The 22,246-nt window shown below is 49.6% G+C and overlaps 1 protein-coding gene across 1 annotated transcript in view; it reads right to left on the bottom strand.

Annotated features, from left to right (window-relative positions):
* ercc2 (excision repair cross-complementation group 2) overlaps window positions 1–21,411 on the bottom strand; it is a 37,559-nt gene extending 16,148 nt beyond the window's left edge. The window contains exons 1-14 of the mRNA XM_078431029.1: window positions 21,338–21,411; window positions 19,928–19,990; window positions 18,405–18,518; window positions 17,042–17,158; window positions 15,870–15,986; window positions 14,482–14,605; window positions 12,966–13,062; window positions 12,347–12,352; window positions 11,146–11,273; window positions 9,472–9,640; window positions 8,006–8,124; window positions 7,021–7,090; window positions 1,615–1,684; window positions 661–762 (exon numbers count right to left, since the gene is read on the bottom strand). Coding sequence (XP_078287155.1) covers window positions 661–762; window positions 1,615–1,684; window positions 7,021–7,090; window positions 8,006–8,124; window positions 9,472–9,640; window positions 11,146–11,273; window positions 12,347–12,352; window positions 12,966–13,062; window positions 14,482–14,605; window positions 15,870–15,986; window positions 17,042–17,158; window positions 18,405–18,518; window positions 19,928–19,990; window positions 21,338–21,397 — 1,356 coding nt within the window. The 5' untranslated portion in view covers window positions 21,398–21,411. The remainder of the gene's footprint in view (window positions 1–660; window positions 763–1,614; window positions 1,685–7,020; window positions 7,091–8,005; window positions 8,125–9,471; window positions 9,641–11,145; window positions 11,274–12,346; window positions 12,353–12,965; window positions 13,063–14,481; window positions 14,606–15,869; window positions 15,987–17,041; window positions 17,159–18,404; window positions 18,519–19,927; window positions 19,991–21,337) is intronic.
* Window positions 21,412–22,246: the final 835 nt, after the last annotated feature.

The raw sequence follows: 22,246 nt of genomic DNA, 5'->3' as shown, positions 1-22,246 counted from the left end.
TCGCTGGTCGGTGTGGACTCGGTGGGCCGAAGGGCCTGTTTCCGCGCTGTATCTCTAAACTAAACTAAACAAACGATGGGAGATGATTAATCGGTGAGACGGTTCCTCAGAGCAAGGGTACGCTGCGAGCTAGAGGCAGAAGCTGCTTTACCTGTCGTGCTGCACAGGTGTGCACACCTTGCCCAGGTGTGCACACCTTGCCCAGGTGTAACTGTACCCAGGACGCAGGGGCAGCTTGTGACGGGCAAATGGCAGAAACCTGGTTACATGAGGCAAATGTGGGGCGGCACGGTGGCGCAGCGGGTAGAGCTGCTGCCTTACAGCACCAGGGACCCAGGTTCGATCCTGACTACGGGCGCCGTCTGTACAGAGCTTGTACGTTCTCCCCGTGACCTGCGCGGGTTTTCTCCGAGATCTTCGGTTTCCTCCCACACTCCAAAGACGTGCAGGTTTGTAAGGTTAATTGGCTGGGTAAATGTAAAACTGTCCTGAGAGTCAGTGTACGGGGATCGCAGGTCGGCTTCGAAGGACCCGTTTCCACGCTGTATCGCTCAACTAAATTAAACTTGTGACAACTGTGGAAGAGATTGTATCCAGTGTCAGTAATCAGTGCAGACAGTTTAATAACAAGGTGCTTTAGAATAGTAGGGCCACACTCACCATGGGACACAGGCACGTTCTGGCCAAAGTCATGGTGAATGTCGCCATAATAACCGGCCGGAAATCCAGGATCTTTGGATACATGTCCAGGGGGGATAAAGTCTGTCAAAGCAACGTACCACATACAACATTACTGCGAGAATTACTTCAGTATTATCTCATTACTGTCATCTGCACCGACATTCAGTGAAAAACATCATGTGTAGGAAGGAACTGCAGATGCTGGTATACGTCGAAGATACCGACACTAAATGCTGGAGTAACTCAGCGGGACAGGCAGCATCTCTGGAGAGAAGGAATGGGTGACGTTTCGGGTCGAGACCCTTCCTGAAGTAGAATCTCGACCTGAAACGTCACCCATTCCTTCTCTCCAGAGATGCTGATTTACATCGAAGATAGACACAAAAACCTGGAGTAACTCAGCGGGTCGGGCAGCATCTGTGGAGAACATGGATAGGTGACGTTTCACAGAGTGCTGGAGTAACTCAGCGGGTCAGGCAGCATCTGTGGAGAACATGGATAGGTGACGTTTCACAGAGTGCTGGAGTAACTCAGCGGGTCACCTATCCATGTTCTCCACAGATGCTGCCTGACCCGCTGAGTTACTCCAGCAATCTGTGAAACGTCACCTATCCATGTTCTCCACAGATGCTGCCTGACCCGCTGAGTTACTCCAGCACTCTGTGTCTTTCTTCGGTGTGGATCAGATCTGCAGTTCCTTCCTGCACAGTGTGAGTGAATATAACCTGTACACACCAGCTCCAATGTTGACAAGACAGCGGTGGAAGGGATAGTTAACAGCACAGGGAATACATCACACAACACTAAATTTAACCTGACAATTTTACTGCAAAGAAAGCTGAATAAAAGACTGGCGAAAGTGAAAATGCAAACATTCGTTCCAATCACACAAACAATTCCACATTTTGATTATATAAATAAATTGTCACTCACCCCTGAGGTAATAATCACTGACTGGAAGCGCTCAAAGACGGGCTTAATGGCAATGGATGGGTCCAAGCAGCTTAAAGACAGGATGCAAATGCACACAACGTTAAGGGGTTTGGTTCAAATCAACCATTAAGTTTACTTGTAGTCTCCTAGGCAGCATTGCATCCCGTCTCATACATCACAAAGAGGGTGGTGGGTGTAGGGAACGAGCTGCCAGAGGAGGTAGTTGAGGCTGGGACTATCCCAACGTCTGTTAAGCAGGTACATGGATAGGACAGGTTTGGAGGGATATGGGCCAAGCGCAGGCAGGTGGGACTAGTGTAGCTGGGGCATGTTGGCCGGTGTGGGCAAGTTGGGCCGAAGGGCCTGTTTCCGCACTGTATCACTTTACAAATCTATCACACAAGCTCCTGCATGGAAGATTAATGCCGTTTTGGATACAGCACGGAAACGGGCCCTTCGGCCCATCGGGTCTGCGCCAACCAGCAATCCCCGCACACTAACACTATCCTACACACACTAGGGCCAATTTACAATTTTACCGAGCCAATTAACCTACAAACCTGCACGTCTTTGGAGTGGCATGAAAAACACTCACATCACTTGGTTATCTATATTTCAGGATGTGAATGTCAATGTTATGAATGAATGAAGCATCTATTGGCAAGACTAACTGACCCGGAGATGGCAATGCTGAGATATCCACTTGAAACACTGTTATCCATCCGATTAAGGTAAGCCTACACTAGAACTACCATCTACAATGATATATTTGTGTCTAAAAATCATTCAAATTCCTTACAGCAGGTTAAACGCTTTACCATAACATTTGTGTAATGATTTTTAGAGCACCATTTACAATTGAAAATACTTATGTAAACATTTATTTTAACTGAATAATTGTTTACAACGAAATAGTTTCTTGGAGAACATAAGAGCACGTCACGGTGGTGCAGCGGGTAGACCTGCTGCCTCACAGCGCCAGAGACCCAGGTTCGATCCTGACTACGGGTGCTGTCTGTACGGAGTTTGTACGTTCTCCCCGTGACCTGCGTGGGTTTTCTCCGTGTGCTCCGGTTTCCTCCCACACCCTCCAAAGACGTACAAAAAGGTTTGTAGGTTAATTGGCTTTGGTAAAATTGTCCCGAGTGTGTGTAGGATAGTGTTAGTGTACGGTGTGGTCGATTTGGGCCTGTTTCCGCGCTGTATCTCTAAACTAAACGAAACTTTCAAGATGATAGCTCTTTGGACCTTAAGAATACAAAGCAAGGCAGTTACGACAAATCTTCGTGAAACACTGGAGCTTGTCAACCAACTCGATTTATCACAGTTTAGGAAGGATGTCACAGCCTAGGTGTGGGTGCTGAGATTTACTGGAGTGGTGTGGGGATGGGTATCTGTCACTGACAGTATCTGCAGAAGCAGAGATTTATCTCCTTAAAATTAAGAACGCTGGGAGAAATTATGTAATAATCATGTAATATCAAATAATGAAAAACTGTGACAGATGGGAACTGGTCCCACTGTTGGAAAGGTCAGGCACAAGAGGACGAGTATTTCACACCACGCTGCCTCGGCAAGGCCAGCAGCATAATCAAGGACCAGTCTCACCCCGGCCACTCCCTCTTCTCCCCTCTCCCATCAGGCAAAAGGTACAGAAGTGTGAAAACGCACACCTCCAGATTCAGGGACAGTTTCTTCCCGGCTGTTATCAGGCAACTGAACCGTCCTACCACAACCAGAGAGCAGTGCTGAACTACTATCTACCTGCAGACTCTTGGACTATCTTTAATCAGTCTGAAGAAGAGTCTCGACCCGAAACGTCACCCATTCCTTCTCTCCTGAGATGCTGCCTGACCTGCTGAGTTACTCCAGCACTTTGTGAATAAATACCTTCGATTTGTACCAGCATCTGCAGTTATTTTCTTATATTTAATCAGACTTTACCTTGCATTAAACGTTATTCCCTTTGTCATGTATCTGTACACTGTGGACGGCTCGATTGTGATCATGCATTGTCTTTCCACTGACTGGTTAGCACGCAACAAAAGCTTTTCACTGTACCTCGGTACACGTGACCATAAACTCAACTAAACTAATAGCGATTGGGAGAGAATACGAGGCCCAACTTTTACACAGAGAGGGGCCTCACTGCTCCAGCGACAGAGGTTCGATCCTGCCCTCAGCTGCCACCTGACGTTAGTCATACTGCTGTCCTGTGAGCACCAATGCTCCTGTTCCTCCAGCATCCCAGAGACACGCTGGCAGATTGATGGCCAATGGTAAATTATACATTTGGGTGATAGAGTCGCAAAAGGGTACGAAGCAGGAAGAAAGTTGACGGCATTTTAGGGAAGGTAAGGAGAGGATTCATGTTTTGGTCTCCTAATCTGAGGAAAGACATTCTTGCCATAGAGGGAGTACAGAGAAGGTTCACCAGATTGATTCCTGGGATGGCAGGACTTTCATATGAAGAAAGACTGGATAGACTGGGCTTGTACTCGCTGGAATTTAGAAGACTGAGGGGGGATCTTATAGAAACTTACAAAATTCTTAAGGGGTTGGACAGGCTAGATGCAGGAAGATTATTCCCGATGTTGGGGAAGTCCAGAACAAGGGGTCACAGTTTAAGGATAAGGGGGAAGTCTTTTAGGACCGAGATGAGAACGTTTTTTTTCACACAGAGAGTGGCGAATCTGTGGAATTCTCTGCCACAGAAGGTAGTTGTGGCCAGTTCATTGGCTATATTTAAGAGGGAGTTAGATGTGGCCCTTGTGGCTAAAGGGATCAGGGGGTATGGAGAGAAGGCAGGTACGGGATACTGAGTTGGATGATCAGCCATGATCATATTGAATGGCGGTGCAGGCTCGAAGGGCCGAATGGCCTACTCCTGCACCTAGTTTCTATGTTTCTATGTAATGGGACTGAGAGGTCTGATCTGACAGAAGACAGCGTGAACTTGACAGTTCTCCTGTGCGCTGATAAGTGACAAGGCAGCAGTTACACCGGTGGACTCAGAACTAGATCAGGATGGGAAATAATCCGTGGCATCACGGTCATGCAACTCAACTAAAGTCAAGTTTATTTGCCACATACACATACAAGATGTGCAGTGAAATGAAAGGCCACCCACAGTCCAACAATAAGAGCAATAAAAATAAACAATAACACACACAATCGCAACCAACACAAAACAAAAAACAAGAAACATCCATCACAGTGAGTCTCCTCCAGTCACCTCCTCACTGTGATGGAAGGCCAGAAGTGCAAAGACGTACAGGTATGTAGGTTAATTGACTGGGTAAATGTAAAAATTGTCCCCAGTGTGTATAGGATAGTGTTAGTGTGCAGGGATCGCTGGGCGGCACGGACTCGGTGGGCCGAAGGGCCTATTTCCACGCTGTATCTCTAAATCTAAATCTAAAAATCTAAATGTCTTTTCTCTTCCCCTGCCGTCTTCTCCCGCGGTCAGGCTGTTGAAGTTGCCACGTTCCAGGCCGCGCCGGACGGTGAAAGGCCCGCAGCGGGCCCACCCAAGCCCCAACTGAACTGGATTATGGGCTGGATCTACAAATCCCACCACTAAAGCCAAGGAATTTATGTTGAAGCATTTAAATAAAGACACATCAGTAATGGTGACCAGGAACCTCCCAGATTTCTGTTAATTTAGAGTCTTAGAGTGAAACCCCATCCTTTACGTGAAAAAGTTACCCCTCAGATTCCTATTACATCTTTTCTCCGTCACCTTAAACCTATGTCCTCTGGTTCTCGATTCCCCTACTCTGTTTACCGATCTATTCCTCTCATGTTCTTTTTTTAGATTTAGAGATACAGTGCGGAAACAGGCCCATCGGCCCACCGAGTCCGCGCCGCCCAGCGATCCCCACACATTAACACTATCCTACACTAGGGACAATTTTTACATTTTACCCAGTCAATTAACCTACATACCTGTACGTCTTTTGGAGTGTGGGAGGAAACCGAAGATCTCGGAGAAAACCCACGCAGGTCACGGGGAGAACGTACAAACTCCGTACAGACGGCGCCCGTAGTCAGGATCGAACCTGAGTCTCCGGCGCTGCATTCGCTGTAAGGCAGCAACTTTACCGCTGCGCCACCGTGCCGCCACGGTGACTTTATACACCTCTATCAGATCACCCCTCATCCTCCTGCGCTCCAAGGAATAGAGACCCAGCCTGCACAACCTCTCCCTGTAGCTCACACCCTCTAGTCCAGTCAACATCCTCGTAAATCCTATCTCTACTCTTTCCAACCTAACAACATCTTTCCTGTAACATGGTTCCCAGTACTGAACAGTCACCAATCAGCCAAAACATTATGACCACTGACAGGTGAAGTGAATAACATTGATTACACTGGAATTTAGAAGGATGAGGGGGGATCTTATTGAAACATATAAGATAATTAGGGGATTGGACACATTAGAGGCAGATAACATGTTCCCAATGTTGGGGGAGTCCAGAACAAGGGGCCACAGTTTGAGAATAAGGGGTAGGCCATTTAGAACGGAGATGAGGAAGAACTTTTTCAGTCAGAGGGTGGTGAAGGTGTGGAATTCTCTGCCTCAGAAGGCAGTGGAGGCCAGTTCGTTGGATGCTTTCAAGAGAGAGCTGGATAGAGCTCTTAAGGATAGCGGAGTGAGGGGGTATGGGGAGAAGGCAGGAACGGGGTACTGATTGAGAGTGATCAGCCATGATCGCATTGAATGGCGGTGCTGGCTCGAAGGGCTGAATGGCCTACTCCTGCACCTATTGTCTATTGTCTATTGTCTATTGATTATCTTGTTACAATGGCACCTGTCAAGGGGTGGGATATATTAGGCAGCAAGTTCTTGAAGTTGATGTGTTGGATGCAGGAAAAATGGGCAGGAGTAAAGACCTGAGCGATTTTGACAAGGGCCAAATTGTTATGGCCAGACGACTGGGTCAGAGCATCTCTGAAACGGCAAGGCTTGTGGGGTGAGGGGGATAGAATGGGGGAGGAGGGAGGGAGGGGGAGGAGGGAGGGAGGGAGGGGGAAGAGGGAGGGGGAAGAGGGAGGGAGGGGGAAGAGGGAGGGAGGGGGGAAGTGGGAGGGGGGAAGTGGGAGGGAGGGGGGTGGAGGAGGGAGAAGAGGGAGGGAGGGGGAAGAGGGAGGGAGGGGGTGGAGGGAGGGGGGGAGGTGGAGGGAGGAAAGGGGTGGAGGGAGGGAGGGGAGGATAGGGGAGGGGAGGATAGGGGAGGAGAGGGAGAGGGAAGGGGAGAGGGGAGGAGGGGAGGGTGCTGCACCAATGCAGGATAGGTTTGGACCCAACGGGTCCACTTGGTCTAGTATCCCTCTAAACCTTTCGTATCCATGTCCCTGTCCAAATGACTCTGCTCAGAGTAATGGTCACAGGCTCAGACCTACCTGAAGTGAAGGACAGGATTAACGACTGTGGGAGTTCTGTCATCAAACGGTTCCATGATGATGATGAAACCTTGGGCAACAAAAGGAAACGTTGTGAATGATCCGAGTGATCGGAACGGTCTACAGCATCACATTGCACCTGGCGTCCAACAACTCCCTTTGCAGATCAGGAGCAGATCTGATTCTGCCCGCACTCCTGACTCGGGGTGAGCAGAACAAAGGCTACACTAATGACCCTGTACCTTCACCCTTGCCACCATGTTATACACTCATGTGCACGCGCACACTTATATACGCATGGAGAGAAAGAAATAGTTTTTCATTTATTATATTGTTTACAGAGTACTATGGTTACATATATGATATATAAACTAGTGTATATATATATATATATACACATACGTGCACACGCATATATATGATATATATACATACGATATATATACATACAAATATATATATACATATATATATACACACACATATATACACACATATATACACACACACATAAAAACACATATACACACACACACATATATATATACACAGACATATATATATACACACACATATATACACACACACATATATATATACACACACATATACACACACACACATAAAAACACATATACACACACACATATATATATACACACACACACATATATACACACACATATACACACACAAACACACATGTAAAAACACACATATACACACACATATATATATACACACATATATACACACATATATACACACACACGCACATACATAAACACATACTCACACATAAAAACACACACACACACACAAACAAATACACACACACACACAAATTATATACACACATATACACACACACACACAGTTATATACACACATATACATATACACACATATACACACACACACTGCCTGCAACAACCCCCTGCTGAGTGAGTCAGGGGCCACAGAGCTGTTGGCCAGGTGCCACTACCTTTGGTGTAGGTGCTGACCAAGGTGGCAAAGTTCGACACGAGGGTGATGGGTGAAAAGTCGGTGAGATCGGCGATTTCCAGCGTCCGCAGCAAGGACCGCAGCCTCTCTGCACAGAACCTGCAGCGTGAGAGGAAGGTGCAGCGTTAAAGAGCAGCAGGGACACAGCAAGCTGATCAGGCTGAACTAAGACTCACAGCAGATCCCCAAACGCCCAGCAGCAGTCCCTAATGTGTGTGGGATAGTGTTAGTGTATGGGGATCGCTGGGCGGCGCGGACCCGGTGGTCCGAAGGGCTTTTTCTGTGCTGTATCTCTAAACAATAGACAATAGGTGCAGGAGGAGGCCATTCGGCCCTTCGAGCCAGCACCGCCATTCAATGTGATCATGGCTGATCATTCTCAATCAGTACCCCGTTCCTGCCTTCTCCCCATACCCCCTGACTCCGCTATCCTTAAGAGCTCTATCCAGCTCTCTCTTGAATGCATTCAGAGAATTGGCCTCCACTGCCTTCTGAGGCAGAGAATTCCACAGATTCACAACTCTCTGACTGAAAAAGTTCTTCCTCATCTCAGTTCTAAATGGCCTACCCCTTATTCTTAAACTGTGGCCCCTTGTTCTGGACTCCCCCAACATTGGGAACATGTTTCCTGCCTCTAACGTGTCCAACCCCTTAATAATCTTATACGTTTCGATAAGATCTCCTCTTATCTAAACTAAACTACACAGGGAGAGAGGAATTCTTGCTATTGAGGAAGTGCAGCGTAGGTTCACCAAATTAATTCCCGGGATGGCAGGACTAACATAATTGCTTTTGAGCCCTCTGGAGGTGTCGTGGGCCTACCAACGAAACACCAAGGAAGGAGGGTGCCTACCTGATGACCTCAATGAAGTCTTTACCCTTACCCCCACTCAAGAGATTAAGAAGATGCCGATTACAGTAGGGATTGTATTACCAAGTCCTCTAAGCTCAACAGCTCAACTGAGGAAAGAATGGGTCGACTGGGCTTGTATTCACTGGAATTTAGAAGGATGAGAGGGGATCTTATAGAAACAAATAACATTCTTAATGGATTGGTCAGGCTAGATGTGGGAAAAATGTTCCCGATGTGTTGGGGGAGTCCAGAACCAGGGGTCACACACAGTTTAAGAATAAGGGATAGGCCAATTAGGACTGAGATGAGGAAAAACTTCTTCACCCAGAGTTGTGAATCTGTGGAATTATCTGCCACAGAGGGCAGTGGAGGCCAATTCACTGGAGGTTTTCAAGAGAGAGTTAGATTTAGCTCTTCGGGCTAACGGAATCAAGGGATATGGGGAGAAAGCAGGAACGGGGTACTGATTTTGGATGATCAGCCATGATCATATTGAATGGCGGTGCTGGCTCGAAGGGCCGAATGGCCTACTCCTGCACCTATTGTCTATTCTATAAGGAAGAAGCAGTCCGGTTACTCTGCCATTCTGGTACCTGAGGGGTTTCCGATCGATGCAGACTTTATCGAAGATGTCCTTCAAGAAGGAGGGAGGATTCTCGGCCACCACATGTTGCACCCTCAGGCGGGACTTTAAATACTCCAAAAACCGCTTCATGAAGCCAACAAAATGCTCGGCCGTGCGGATGCTGCCCGGCACCGACTCTGGAAGGGAAGGAACGGAAACACTTGGTCAACTGACCACATCCTGGACAATACAGCTCCCCCCCTCCCTGTGACACACTGGTTAACCTGAGGAGCACCTTCAGAAACAGGCTGGTCCCACCAAGATGCAGCACACAACGCCACCCCACAGGAGATCCTTCTTCCCTGTGGCTATCAAACTCTACACACCCCCCCCCCCCCTTCTGTCCTGGGGTAGACTGAGACTGACCCCCCCTCTCCCCCCGCCACCCGCACCTCCCCAATCCTTTCCACCTCCTCACTTTAATGTCATGTTTCATGTATCTTGTTGTGTTTTGTCTGACAGATCAATTTTCCTCCTGGGATAAATAATGTTCTATCGTATCATATCGCATCAATGCTCGCGCTTTCATCGACTAATTCAATGGGCAGCGGGTAGAACTGCTGCCTCACAGCGCCAGAGACCCGGGTTCGATCCTGACCACAAGCGCTGTCTGTATGGAGGTTGTACGTTTTCCCCGTGACCTGCGTGGGTTTTCTCCGGGTGCTCTGGTTTCCTCCCACACTCCAAAGACGTGCAGGTTAATTGGCTTGGTAAAAATTGTAAATTGTCCCAAGTGTGTGTAGGATAGTGTTAGTGTGCGGGGGATCGCTGGTCGGCGCGGACTCGATGGGCCGAAGGGCCTGTTTCCGCGCTGTATCTCTAAACTAAACTACACTGAATTATCAAGGGTATTGGGTGTGGGGCAGGTAAAACCCAGGTAGCAAGGGTGGGGTTTACTGTCCTGGGGGAAATGTTTCTTAAACGTCGCGATAGTACACGCTAAACGTCACGAACGTATTTATTTTAGTTTATTGTCACGTGTACCGAGGTACAGTGAAAAGCTTTCGCTGCGCGCTAACCAGTCAGCGGAAAGGCAACACACGATTGCAATCGAGCCGTCCACAGTGTACAGATACATGATAAAGAGAATAACGTTTAGTGCAAGATAAAGCCAGCAAGGCCCGATCAAGGATAGTCCGAGGGTCACCAATGAGGTAGATAGTTGCTCAGGGCTGCTCTCTAGTTGTTGGTAGTTGTAGTATTTGTTAAGCGTTGCGATAGTATTTGTTAAGCGTTGTGATAGTACCTCCAATTCCTGAGGTGGAGGGGCGACAATCAGAACCTTTGTGAGAGTGAGGTACAGGAGTTGGAGTGGCAGGTGTTGCGCAGGTGGGGAGGGGGCAAGGGTGACTGTGCCCCCAGGTACACCACTTCAGAATGCTCTTTGTACTTTAATCCAGTGTGCACTGCATGTGAGCGCCCCACATTCCCATTAGCACCGTACGGCCCCATAGCAGAAGTGTCCACATCGCGGGGCTGGGAACTGGAAGTGTCCTGAGCTAATTCTGCTACCACCATCGTCTCCTGTACAAGTGGTGACTCCCACTGATTGTTGCCGGAAGCCTGCGCACTTTTCAGGACGGACGATGACAGCGATGTAACATATGAAACATGGACGATGGACACGAAAGAAGATTAGCACCTTGTAGGATTTCATCAGGTAACACTGGATTAGATAAATAGACATCTGTCTCTCTGGCAATATGGGCTTCCTTCAGTCCTTGCACCAATTGCCGGTATTCTTCCTTCAACTTGGCAGCATCGGTTTTCCTTTAAACTACAGAGGGGGGGAAGGGAGGGAGAGAGGGAGAGGGGGGAGAGAGAGAGAGGGAGAGAGGGAGAGAGGGAGAGAGAGAGAGAGAGAGAGAGAGAGAGAGAGAGAGAGACGCAGTTATTCAGGAAGAGTATTGAAACGTGTTGTTACAGGGTTTAGTTTAATTTGGTTTAGACAGCGTGGAAACAGGCCCTTCGGCCCACTGAGACTTGTCCTACCCCGGTCGTTCCTTCTCCTCCCCACTCCCGTCTGGCAGAAGGTACAGAAGCTTGAAAGCGCGCACCACCAGACTCACGAACAGCTTCCTCCCCTCTGTTATCAGGCTTCTGAACGGCCCTTCCATCAGCTCGGGCACTGTCCGACTCACCTCTACCCCATTGTGGACATTGGACTTTGTCTGTGGATCGGATGCGCTACAATGCTGAGAACTATATTCTGCTCTCTGTATCTCCCCCTTTGCTCCACCTGTTGTACTTTAGTTTGATTTGATTGTATTTATGTGTGGTATTATCTGATCTGTTGGACAGCAAAACAACACAAAGCCTTTCACTCTATTGCAGTACATGTGACAACAATAAACCTATTTCTTCTTCCCAGATGTTATCAGACGTCTGAATGACCCTCTCATAAGGATGTGGTCCTCTCTCCATCCCTCCCCCACCCATGTCACACCAGCTTCTCGTTTTCATTCTACAAACAGCCGGTTTCCTTTATCATCGTTACTTTTTTGCAGATCTTTCATTCATTGCTCTTTATCTCTCTACATCGTCGTCTATATCTCTCGTTTCCCTTATCCCCATCCCTAGAGAAGGGTCTCGAACCGAGACGTCACCCATCCCTTCTCTCCAGAGATGCTGCCTGACCCGCTGAGTTACTCCAGCACTCTGTGAAACGTCACCTATCCATGTTCTCCACAGATGCTGCCTGACCCACTGAGTTACTCTAGCACTCTGTGTCTAGCTTCGGGGTGTAGTCCTGATCTCCCAATCCTGCCTGAATGGCTGCCCTTGCACATATTGTTCTACCTGCACAGGTTTCTCTGTAACGTAACACGATAACGCTGTCACACGATATTCTGCACTCTGGTATGTTTCTCTTGCCCATCACATGCCCGCACCTGCCCGTTGCTGATGCAGCCAGTGCCAGCTTTACGCAGTCTAACAGTGCGCCCATCGATGCAGTCTGCCTGGTGAGTGTCCACTGTATCACAAGTCATTTGTCAGACAAGTCCGTGTCTGAAGAAGGGCCTCCACCCAAAACGTCGCCCATTCCTTCTCTCCAGAGATGCTGCCCGTCCCAGCATTTTGTCTAGTTTAGAGATACATGCCCGGACACAAGCCCTTCGGCCCATCGAGTCCGCACTGACCAGCGATCCCCCGCACCTTAACACGATCCTACACACACTTGGGACAATTTACACACACACCAAGCCAATTAACCGACAAACCTGCACGTCTTTGGAGTGTGGGAGGAAACCGAAGATCTCGGACAAAACGCACGCAGGTCACGGGGAGAATTCCGTACAGACGGCGCCCATAGTCGGGATGGAACCCGGGTCTCCGGCGCTGCAAGCGCTGCAAGGCAGCAACTCTACCGCTGCGCCACCGTGGCCACCCTCTATCGCAAGTCACTTAGGCAGGAAGAGGATGCACTATGGTGTTGATTGGACAATGGGGTCAGTCACTCACTGTTGGATGGTCTTTTGGAGCGTGTCAATGTTGGTCTGACAGTGGTCCAGTGTGCGGCGGGATATATTCACACTCATCGAGTCGATGCACACATTATCTGTTGGGGAAATGGACAAAAGACACACACACAGAGTTATATACACACTTATACATACACACACTCACACACAAGAGTTATATACACACATATACACACACACAGTTATATACACACTTATACATATACACACACACACAGTTATATACACACATATACACACACACAGATATATACACACATATACACACACACACACACAGTTATATACACACATATACATATACACACACACACACAGAGTTATATACACACTTATACACACACACACACACATTGCTGTGTTCATAAATTTGCAGAAGCAAAGACCAGCATGAATGAACCAACAAGACGGTGGGAATCCTGGCTCGAAGATTGAAATCTCGTTGGATCCTCTGGGGTGAGCCTGGCCACGAGGGGAAATCTCTAACAGTCCCACGTCCACCACAACAGCAGGGCGGCACGGTGGCGCAGCGGTAGAGTTGCTGCCTTACAGCGAATGCAGCGCCAGAGACCCGGGTTCCATCCCGACTACGGGCGCCGTCTGTACGGAGTTTGTACGTTCTCCCCGTGGGTTTTCTCCAAGATCTTCGGTTTCCTCCCACACTCCAAAGACGTGCAGGCATGCAGGTTAATTGGATGTTAAATGTTTAAAAAAATTGTCCCTAGTGGGTATAGGATAGTGTTAGTGTGCGGGGATCGCTGGTCGGCGCGGACACGGTGGGCCGAAAGGGCCTGTATCCGCGCTGTATCTCTAAACTAAACTGAATGTGCTTCAAAGTATTCACCTTATCCAGGCAAGGTGGTTAATGGGACACGTTTCTGAGCTTAGTGGCTTAGGCAAAAGATCAGTTCTGAAGAAGGGTCTCGACCCGAAACATCACCCATTCCTTCTCTCCCGAGATGCTGCCTGACCTGCTGAGTTACTCCAGCATTTTGTGAATAAATACCTTCGATTTGTACCAGCATCTGCAGTTATTTTCTTATAGTTACTGAACAAGACAGCTTTATTCCAAAGTTAGCCTGATTATTTGCTGACCCAGTATATCTGATGCTTCAGGCTGGAGAGATACAGTGTGGAAACAGGCCCTTCGGCCCACCGAGTCCGTGCAGACCAGCGATCACCCCGTACACTGGCACTATCCTACACACATCACCGACAATTTACGATTTCTAACAGAAGCCTACAAACCTACAAAGTGTGGGAGGAAACCGGAGCACCCGGAGAAAACCCACGCATGTCACGGGGAGAACGAACAAACTCTGTACAGACAGCGCCCGTGGTCAGGATCGAACCCGGGTCTCTGGCGCTGTGAGGGCGGCAGCTCTACCCGCTGCGCCACCGTGCCGCCCCAGAAGGCAGCGTTCAGGAAAACGTAAAAGAGCGCGCTACAGTCTGAAACTTTGATCTGGTATTGTATCTGGGAGATGGCCACATACCGATGTTGTGAGCTTCATCGAACACTACCACCGACCTCCGTGACAGCTCCTTGGACACCATGTCTGCAATCTTGGGATCCAGCAGGTAGTGGTAGCTGTAAACAATGATGTTCGCATGCAGAATCTGACGTGAGGGTCACAAAACAGATGTATGAGTGGCGGAGAGAGAGAGAGAGAGAGAGAGAGAGAGAGAGAGAGAGAGAGAGAGAGAGAGAGAGAGAGAGAGAGAGAGAGAGAGAGAGAGAGAGAGAGAGAGAGAGAGAGAGAGAGAGAGAGAGCTGACAGGAAGGACAGATACACAGGCACATGAGCCCATAAACCTTTTAGCACCCAAAATAATATCTAGTGCAAGGTAACGCTGACCCTTTGAGTTACACCAGCTCTTTGTGTCTATCTTCAGTCTAACTCAGCATCTGCAATTCCTTTCTACACTCAATTAGGCTTGGGGTTATTATTGTCCCATCTAGGACAGGCTAGATGCAGGAAGATTGTTCCCGATGTTGGGGAAGTCCAGAACAAGGGGTCACAGTTTAAGGATAAGGGGGAAGTCTTTTAGGACCGAGATGAGAACGTTTTTTTTCACACAGAGAGTGGTGAATCTGTGGAATTCTCTGCCACAGAAGGTAGTTGAGGCCAGTTCATTGGCTATATTTAAGAGGGAGTTAGATGTGGCCCTTGTGGCTAAAGGGATCAGGGGGTATGGAGAGAAGGCAGGTACGGGATACTGAGTTGGATGATCAGCCATGATCATATTGAATGGCGGTGCAGGCTCGAAGGGCCGAATGGCCTACTCCTGCACCTATTTTCTATGTTTCTATGTTTCTATGTTTCTATGTACCGAGGTACAGTGACAAGCTTTGTGTAATTGCAGATGCAGATGCTAGTTTATACCAAAGATAGACACAAAATGCTGGAGTAACTCAGCGGTTCAGGCAGCATCTCTGGAGAGAAGGAATGGGTGACGTTTCGGGTCGAGACCCTTCTTCAAACTCTGAAGAAGTCTCTGGGAGTCTGAAGAAGGGTCCCGACCTGAAACGTCACCTATCCATGTTCTCCACAGATGCTGCCTGACCCGCTGAGTTACTCCAGCACTCTGTGAAACGTCACCTATCCAAGTTCTCCACAGATGCTGCCTGACCCGCTGAGTTACTCCAGCACTCTGAAACATCACCTATCCATGTTCTGTACAGATGCTGCCTGACCCGCTGAGTTACTCCAGCACTCTGTGTCTGTCTTTGAGAGTGACAGAGTCAGACAACACACAAACAGGCCCTTCGGCCCGTCTGGTCCGTGCTGTCGGAATCTTACACTGACACGCATCCAGCGTAGAACGGTTCCTTCAGTGCAAGCAGGCACAGGAGGAGACGGGAAAACGGGAATTCACTTACGGAATATCGAGCCAAGAAGTAGGGGCACCAGCCCTTCTTCCGCCCGTAAACCTTCAGGTCGTCCAGGTTGTAGACGCCGGCGGACAGGGGCTCTTGCCTCCCGTGAACGTCAAACTCCTGTCAGAAAGAAACCATTATACAACCCCCAGGCACAGGAGACCATTCGTCCCATTGATCTCCTGCCAGCTCCTCCAGAGGAATCCATTCGCAGAGTCATGTGATTAGAGTAGAATCAGGACATTCGGCCCATCAAGTCTACTCCGCTATTCAATCATGGCTGATCTATCTCTCCCTCCTAACCGCATTCTCCTGCCTTCTCCCCCCATAACCTCTGACACCCGCACTAATCACAAATCTGTCTACTGTATCTCTGCATTAGAAATATCCATTGACTTGGCCTCCACAGCCGTCTGTGGGAATGAATTCCACAGATTCGCCACCCTCCGACTAACGAAATTCCTCCTCATCTCCTTCCTAAAATGAATGTCCTTTCATTCTGAGGCTGTGACCTCTGGTCCAATAGACAATAGGTGCAGGAGGAGGCCATTCAGCCCTTTGAGCCAGCACCGCCATTCAATGTGATCATGGCTGATCATTCTCAATCAGTACCCCGTTCCTGCCTTCTCCCCATACCCCCTGACTCCGCTATCCTTAAGAGCTCTATCCAGCTCTCTCTTGAATGCATTCAGAGAATTGGCCTCCACTGCCTTCTGAGGCGGAGAATTCCACAGATTCACAACTCTCTGACTGAAAAAGTTTTTCCTCATCTCAGTTCTAAATGGCCTACCCCTTATTCTTAAACCGTGGCCCCTGGTTCTGGACTCCCCCAACATTGGGAACATGTTTCCTGCCTCTAACGTGTCCAACCCCTTAATAATCTTATACGTTTCGATAAGATCCCCTCTCGTCATTCTAAATTCCAGTGTATACAAGCCTAGTCGCTCCAGTCTTTCAACATATGACAGTCCCTCCATTCCGAGAATTAACCTAGTAAACCTACTCTGCACGCCCTCAATAGCAAACGCCCTTAAGATCATTCTCAATCAGTACCCCGTTCGTGCCTTCTCCCCATACCCCCTGACTCCGCTATCCTTAAGAGCTGTCCGAGACTCTCCCACGATTCGTGCCCAGGGTTTGTGGAGGGCGGAGGAGAGGAGAGGGAAGTGACTGACCTCGTAGAAGTTGCAGACGGGCACGGTGGGATTGGCGGAGTGCTGCATGCGGACGTGTGAGGCGGTCAGACTGCGACATTTACCATCCACCTCCTTCCCAAACCGCTCGGCACTGACCTGTGGCAAAACAGGCCGGGTATAAGCCGAGCGGCAAGCTGGCATCTACCCTCACCCTCACCAGCAGGTACATGCAAACTCAACGCTGATACCACACCCCACACACTGACCCCCACACCCCACACACTGACCCCCCCCACCCCACACACTGACCCCCCCACCCCACACACTGACCCCCCCCACCCCACACACTGACCCCCCCACCCCACACACTGACCCCCACACCCCACACACTGACCCCCCCACCCCACACACTGACCCCCCCACCCCACACACTGACCCCCCCCACCCCACACTGACCCCCCCACCCCACACACTGACCCCCCCCACACCACACTGACCCCCCCACCCCACACACTGACCCCCCCACCCCTCACTGACCCCCCCACCCCACACACTGAACACCCCCACCCCACACACTGACCCCCCCCCACCCCACACACTGATCCCCCCCACCCCACACACTGACCCCCCCCACACCACACTGACCCCCCCACCCCACACACTGACCCCCCCACCCCTCACTGACCCCCCCACCCCACACACTGACCCCCCCACCCCACACACTGACCCCCCCCACCCCACACACTGACCCCCCCACCCCACACACTGACCCCCCACCCCACACTGACCCCCCCACCCCCACACTGACCCCCCCCACCCCACACTGACTCCCCACCCCACACTGACCCCCCCACCCCACACTGACCCCCCCACACTGACCCCCCCACCCCACACTGACCCCCCCACCCCACACTGACTCCCCACCCCACACTGACCCCCCCACCCCACACTGACCCCCCCACCCCCACACTGACCCCCCCACCCCACACTGACTCCCCACCCCACTGACCCCCCCACCCCCACACTGACCCCCCCACCCCACACTGACTCCCCACACCACACTGACCCCCCCACCCCCACACTGACCCCCCCCACCCCACACTGACCCCCCACCCCACACTGACCCCCCACCATCACTGACTGTCCCGGACCACCCACCCGGCCCGACAGTCCACAGCCCCCTTTCCCCCCACCAATGTACAACTGACTATCCCACACATACTGACCTCTGATGAGCTCCACTGTGCACCTCTCGTCTCCCACCCCACCCCACCGCTCATCTCCTCCGACGTCTCACATCCCCCTCCCCTCCATCTCCCCCCTCTCCATCTCCGCCCCCCCCCTCTCTGTTGCCCCCTCCCCCCATCCCAGTGCACGATGGGTGATGCCGAGGGGGATTCACCTCTGGGTGGATGCAGAGGTTCTTCCTGGAGCTGAGAGCCAGCGCCAGGAACTGCTTCTTCTGTTCAGTCTGTTTCTCGTGGTACTCCAGCAACTTGCGCAACTCCTCCACAACCTGAGGGTGGAGGGGGGGGGGGGGGGGGGGGATGGAGGGAGGGGTACAGGGAGGAACGGGGACGGGGATGGGTAGCGAGGGGTGGGAGAGAGGGGAAGGGAGGTACAGGAGGCAAAATAGTTGTTGATGTAGGTTAGTGCACATAGAACTGGGGTTAACATAAAGAAGGGTCTCGACCCGAAACGTCGCCCATTCCTTCTCTCCAGAGATGCTGCCTGTCCCACTGAGTTACTCCAGCTTTTTGTGTCCATCTTCAGGCTAAGGGAATAATGTTTAGTGCACGGTGAAGCTGACCCTTTGAGTTACTCCAATGTCTATCTTCGGTGTAAATTAGAACCTTTCTACACTCAATTAGGCTTGGGGTTATTATTGTCCCATGTACCGAGGTACAGTGACAGACTTTGTGTATGAAGGAACTGCAGATGCTGGTTTAAACCAAAGATAGACACAAAAAGCTGGAGTAACTCAGCGGGACAGGCAGCATCTCTGGAGAGAAGGAATGGGTGACATTTCTGGACATAGAAAATAGGTGCAGGAGTAGGCCATTCGGCCCTTCGAGCCTGCACCGCCATTCAATATGATCATGGCTGATCATCCAGCTCAGTAACCTGTACCTGCCTTCTCTCCATACCCCCTGATCCCTTTAGCCACAAGGGCCACATCTAACTCCCTCTTAAATATAGCCAATGAACTGGCCTCAACTACCTTCTGTGGCAGAGAATTCCACTCTCTGTGTGAAGAAATGTTTTCTCATCTTGGTCCTAAAAGACTTCCCCCTTATCCTTAAGCTGTGACCCCTGGTTCTGGACTTCCCCAACATCGGGAACAATCTTCCCGCATCTAGCCTCTCCAACCCCTTAAGAATTTTATATGTTTCAATAAGATCCCCCCTCAGTCTTCTAAATTCCAGCGAGTATAGACGAGACCCGTCTTCAGACTGAAGAAGATCTGAGGATCTGAAGAAGGGTCTCGACCCGAAACGTCACCCATTCCTTCTCCCCAGAGATGCTGCCTGTCCCGCTGAGTTACTCCAGCGTTGTGTGTCTATCTTTGGTGACAAACATTGTTCTGTATGTTACCCAAACCGATCGGAAATGGAAGTGAAAAGGTGGAAGCCAACAAGTCGCTGAAGATACACAGCATCCTCGTCCACAAACTAATCACGCAGAAACCTCTGCGGAAAATGTGACACACATTATTAAGTCTTTAGGTCGATCATGAGGTACACATTCGTTGCAAACTGGATCAAATCTATAAATATAACTGGAATACTAACTTAAGATACTGATCTCTAATTCTGCATCACTTGAAGAAAGCTGAACGTGCCTCAGGGAGAGGGTGGCATGTTTCCTGAAATTATTATTCAACAACGCATTGTTTAAACTCCAAGAATTTTACAATGTTCTTACCTTTTCTATCTCAGGGACTGTTCGTGAACAATAGATCAGCTTGGTCACTTCTACAGGATAAGTCTGGAGCGACAAAGAAATGAAGAGACTTTAGTTTAGTTTGGTTTAGAGATACAGTGAAGAAACAGACAATAGACAATAGGTGCAGGAGTAGACCATTCGGCCCTTCGAGCCAGCACCGCCATTCAATGTGATCATGGCTGATCATTCTCAATCAGTACCCCCGTTCCTGCCTTCTCCCCATACCCCCTGACTCCGCTATCCTTAAGAGCTCTATCTAGCTCTCTCTTGAATGCATTCGGAGAACTGGCCTCCACTGCCTTCTGAGGCAGAGAATTCCACAGATTCACAACTCTCTGACTGAAAAGGTTTTTCCTCATCTCCGTTCTAAATGGCCTACCCCTTATTCTTAAACTGTGGCCCCTTGTTCTGGACTCCCCCAACATTGGGAACATGTTTCCTGCCTCTAACGTGTCCAACCCCTTAATAATCTTATACGTTTAATCTTATACGATCTTATACGAAACAGGCCCTTCGGCCCACCGAGTCTGTACCGACCAACGAATCCCGCACATTAACACTATCCTACACACACTAGGGACATTTTACACTTACACCAATTTACACTTACACCAACCTACAAACCTGTACGTCTTTGGAGTGTGGGAGGAAACCAAAGATTTCGGAGGAAACACGCAGTTCTAAACTAAGTACTAAAACCCCGTCCAATGTTTCCAACTTGGTTTATGATTAGATTCCCAACTCCCTGGCAAACTAGTTACAGCTCACGGACTCTACAACGGCACAAACTGCCCATCGATGTCCTTGCCACCAAATATCTCCCACAGGCACTCTAAACTCGGCATCCACATTATAGATAGACAGACAGATTCGTGATTAGTCCGGGTGTCAGGGGTTAAGGGGAGAAGGCAGGAGAATGGGGTTAGGAGGGAGAGATAGATCAGCCATGATTGAGTGGCAGAGTAGACTTGATGGGCCGAATGGCCTAATTCTACTCCTATCACTTATGACCTTAGTGCTCTGCACACGCTAAGTTCAATACTTGCCTTCACTGAGAGGAAATGTTTCTCACCCAAATATCAAGCATTCAGAGATTCTGTAGTTTCAAACATCTGTCCTGGTTACATGTTTAAAGTGGGGATAGTTGTAATGGGCTGCCCACTACCCCGCTCCCCCTCCCTTTCTCCCTCCCTCCCTCCCTCCCACCCTCCCTCTCTCCCTCCCTCTCCCTCCCTCCCACCCCTCCCACGTCGCCCTCCCTCCCTCCCACTTCTCCTTCCTCTCCGTCCTTCTCTCCCTCCCTCCCACCCACCTACCCCTCCCTCTCTCCCGCCCTCTCTCCCACCTCTCCCTCCCTCACTCCCCTATGAACTGATGGCCGTGCCTCACCATTTGATAAGCCACAATCAGTGAAAGCAGTGATATGGTCTTCCCTGTTCCTGACGGCATTTCCAGAACTCCATGACCCTAAACACAGGAAAGGACAGCAAGCTGAATAAAGCATGAGAACACTCACAACACACGTGAACACTCACAACACACGTGAACACTCACAACACACGTGATCACTCACAACACACGTGATCACTCACAACACACGTGATCACTCACAACACACGTGATCACTCACAACACACGTGAACACTCACAACACACGTGAACACACACAACACACGTGAACACTCACAACACACGTGATCACTCACAACACATGTGATCACTCACAACACACGTGATGTCAAGACCAACACTTATCTGCCTACATGTAATCCATATCCCTCCATTTCCTGCATATTCATATGCCTGTCCTCTTAAATGCCACTATTAGAAACATAGAAAATGGGTGCAGGAATGGGCCATTCGGCCCCTCGAGCCAGCACCGCCCTTCAATATGATCATGGCTGACCATCCAAAATCAGTACACCGTTCCTGCTTTCTCCCCATATCCCTTGATACCGTTAGCCCTAAAAGCTAAATCTAACTCTCTCTTGAAAACATCCAGTGAATTGGCCTCCACTGCCTTCTGTGGCAGAGAATTCCACAGATTCACAACTCTTTGGGTTTTTCTCATTGTATCAGCCTCCACCATTCCCCCTGGCAGTGCGTTCCAGGCCCCCACCCCCCTCTGTGTAAGATCGTCACACATCTCCTTTAACTCTGCCTGTCCTCTTAAATGCCACTTTCAGGGGTTTATGGACATGGATCCCAAGATCCCTTTGCACATTAATGGTGTATACGGTCTTGTGTAGGAAGGAACTGTAGATGCTGGTTTACATCAAAGATAGACATAAAATGCTG

The sequence above is a fragment of the Rhinoraja longicauda genome, chromosome 41 (assembly GCF_053455715.1).
Source record: "Rhinoraja longicauda isolate Sanriku21f chromosome 41, sRhiLon1.1, whole genome shotgun sequence".
NCBI classification, from domain to species: domain Eukaryota; kingdom Metazoa; phylum Chordata; class Chondrichthyes; order Rajiformes; family Arhynchobatidae; genus Rhinoraja; species Rhinoraja longicauda.
Note: the sequence above shows the minus strand (reverse complement) of the source record. Positions and strands in the feature narration are given on the sequence as shown.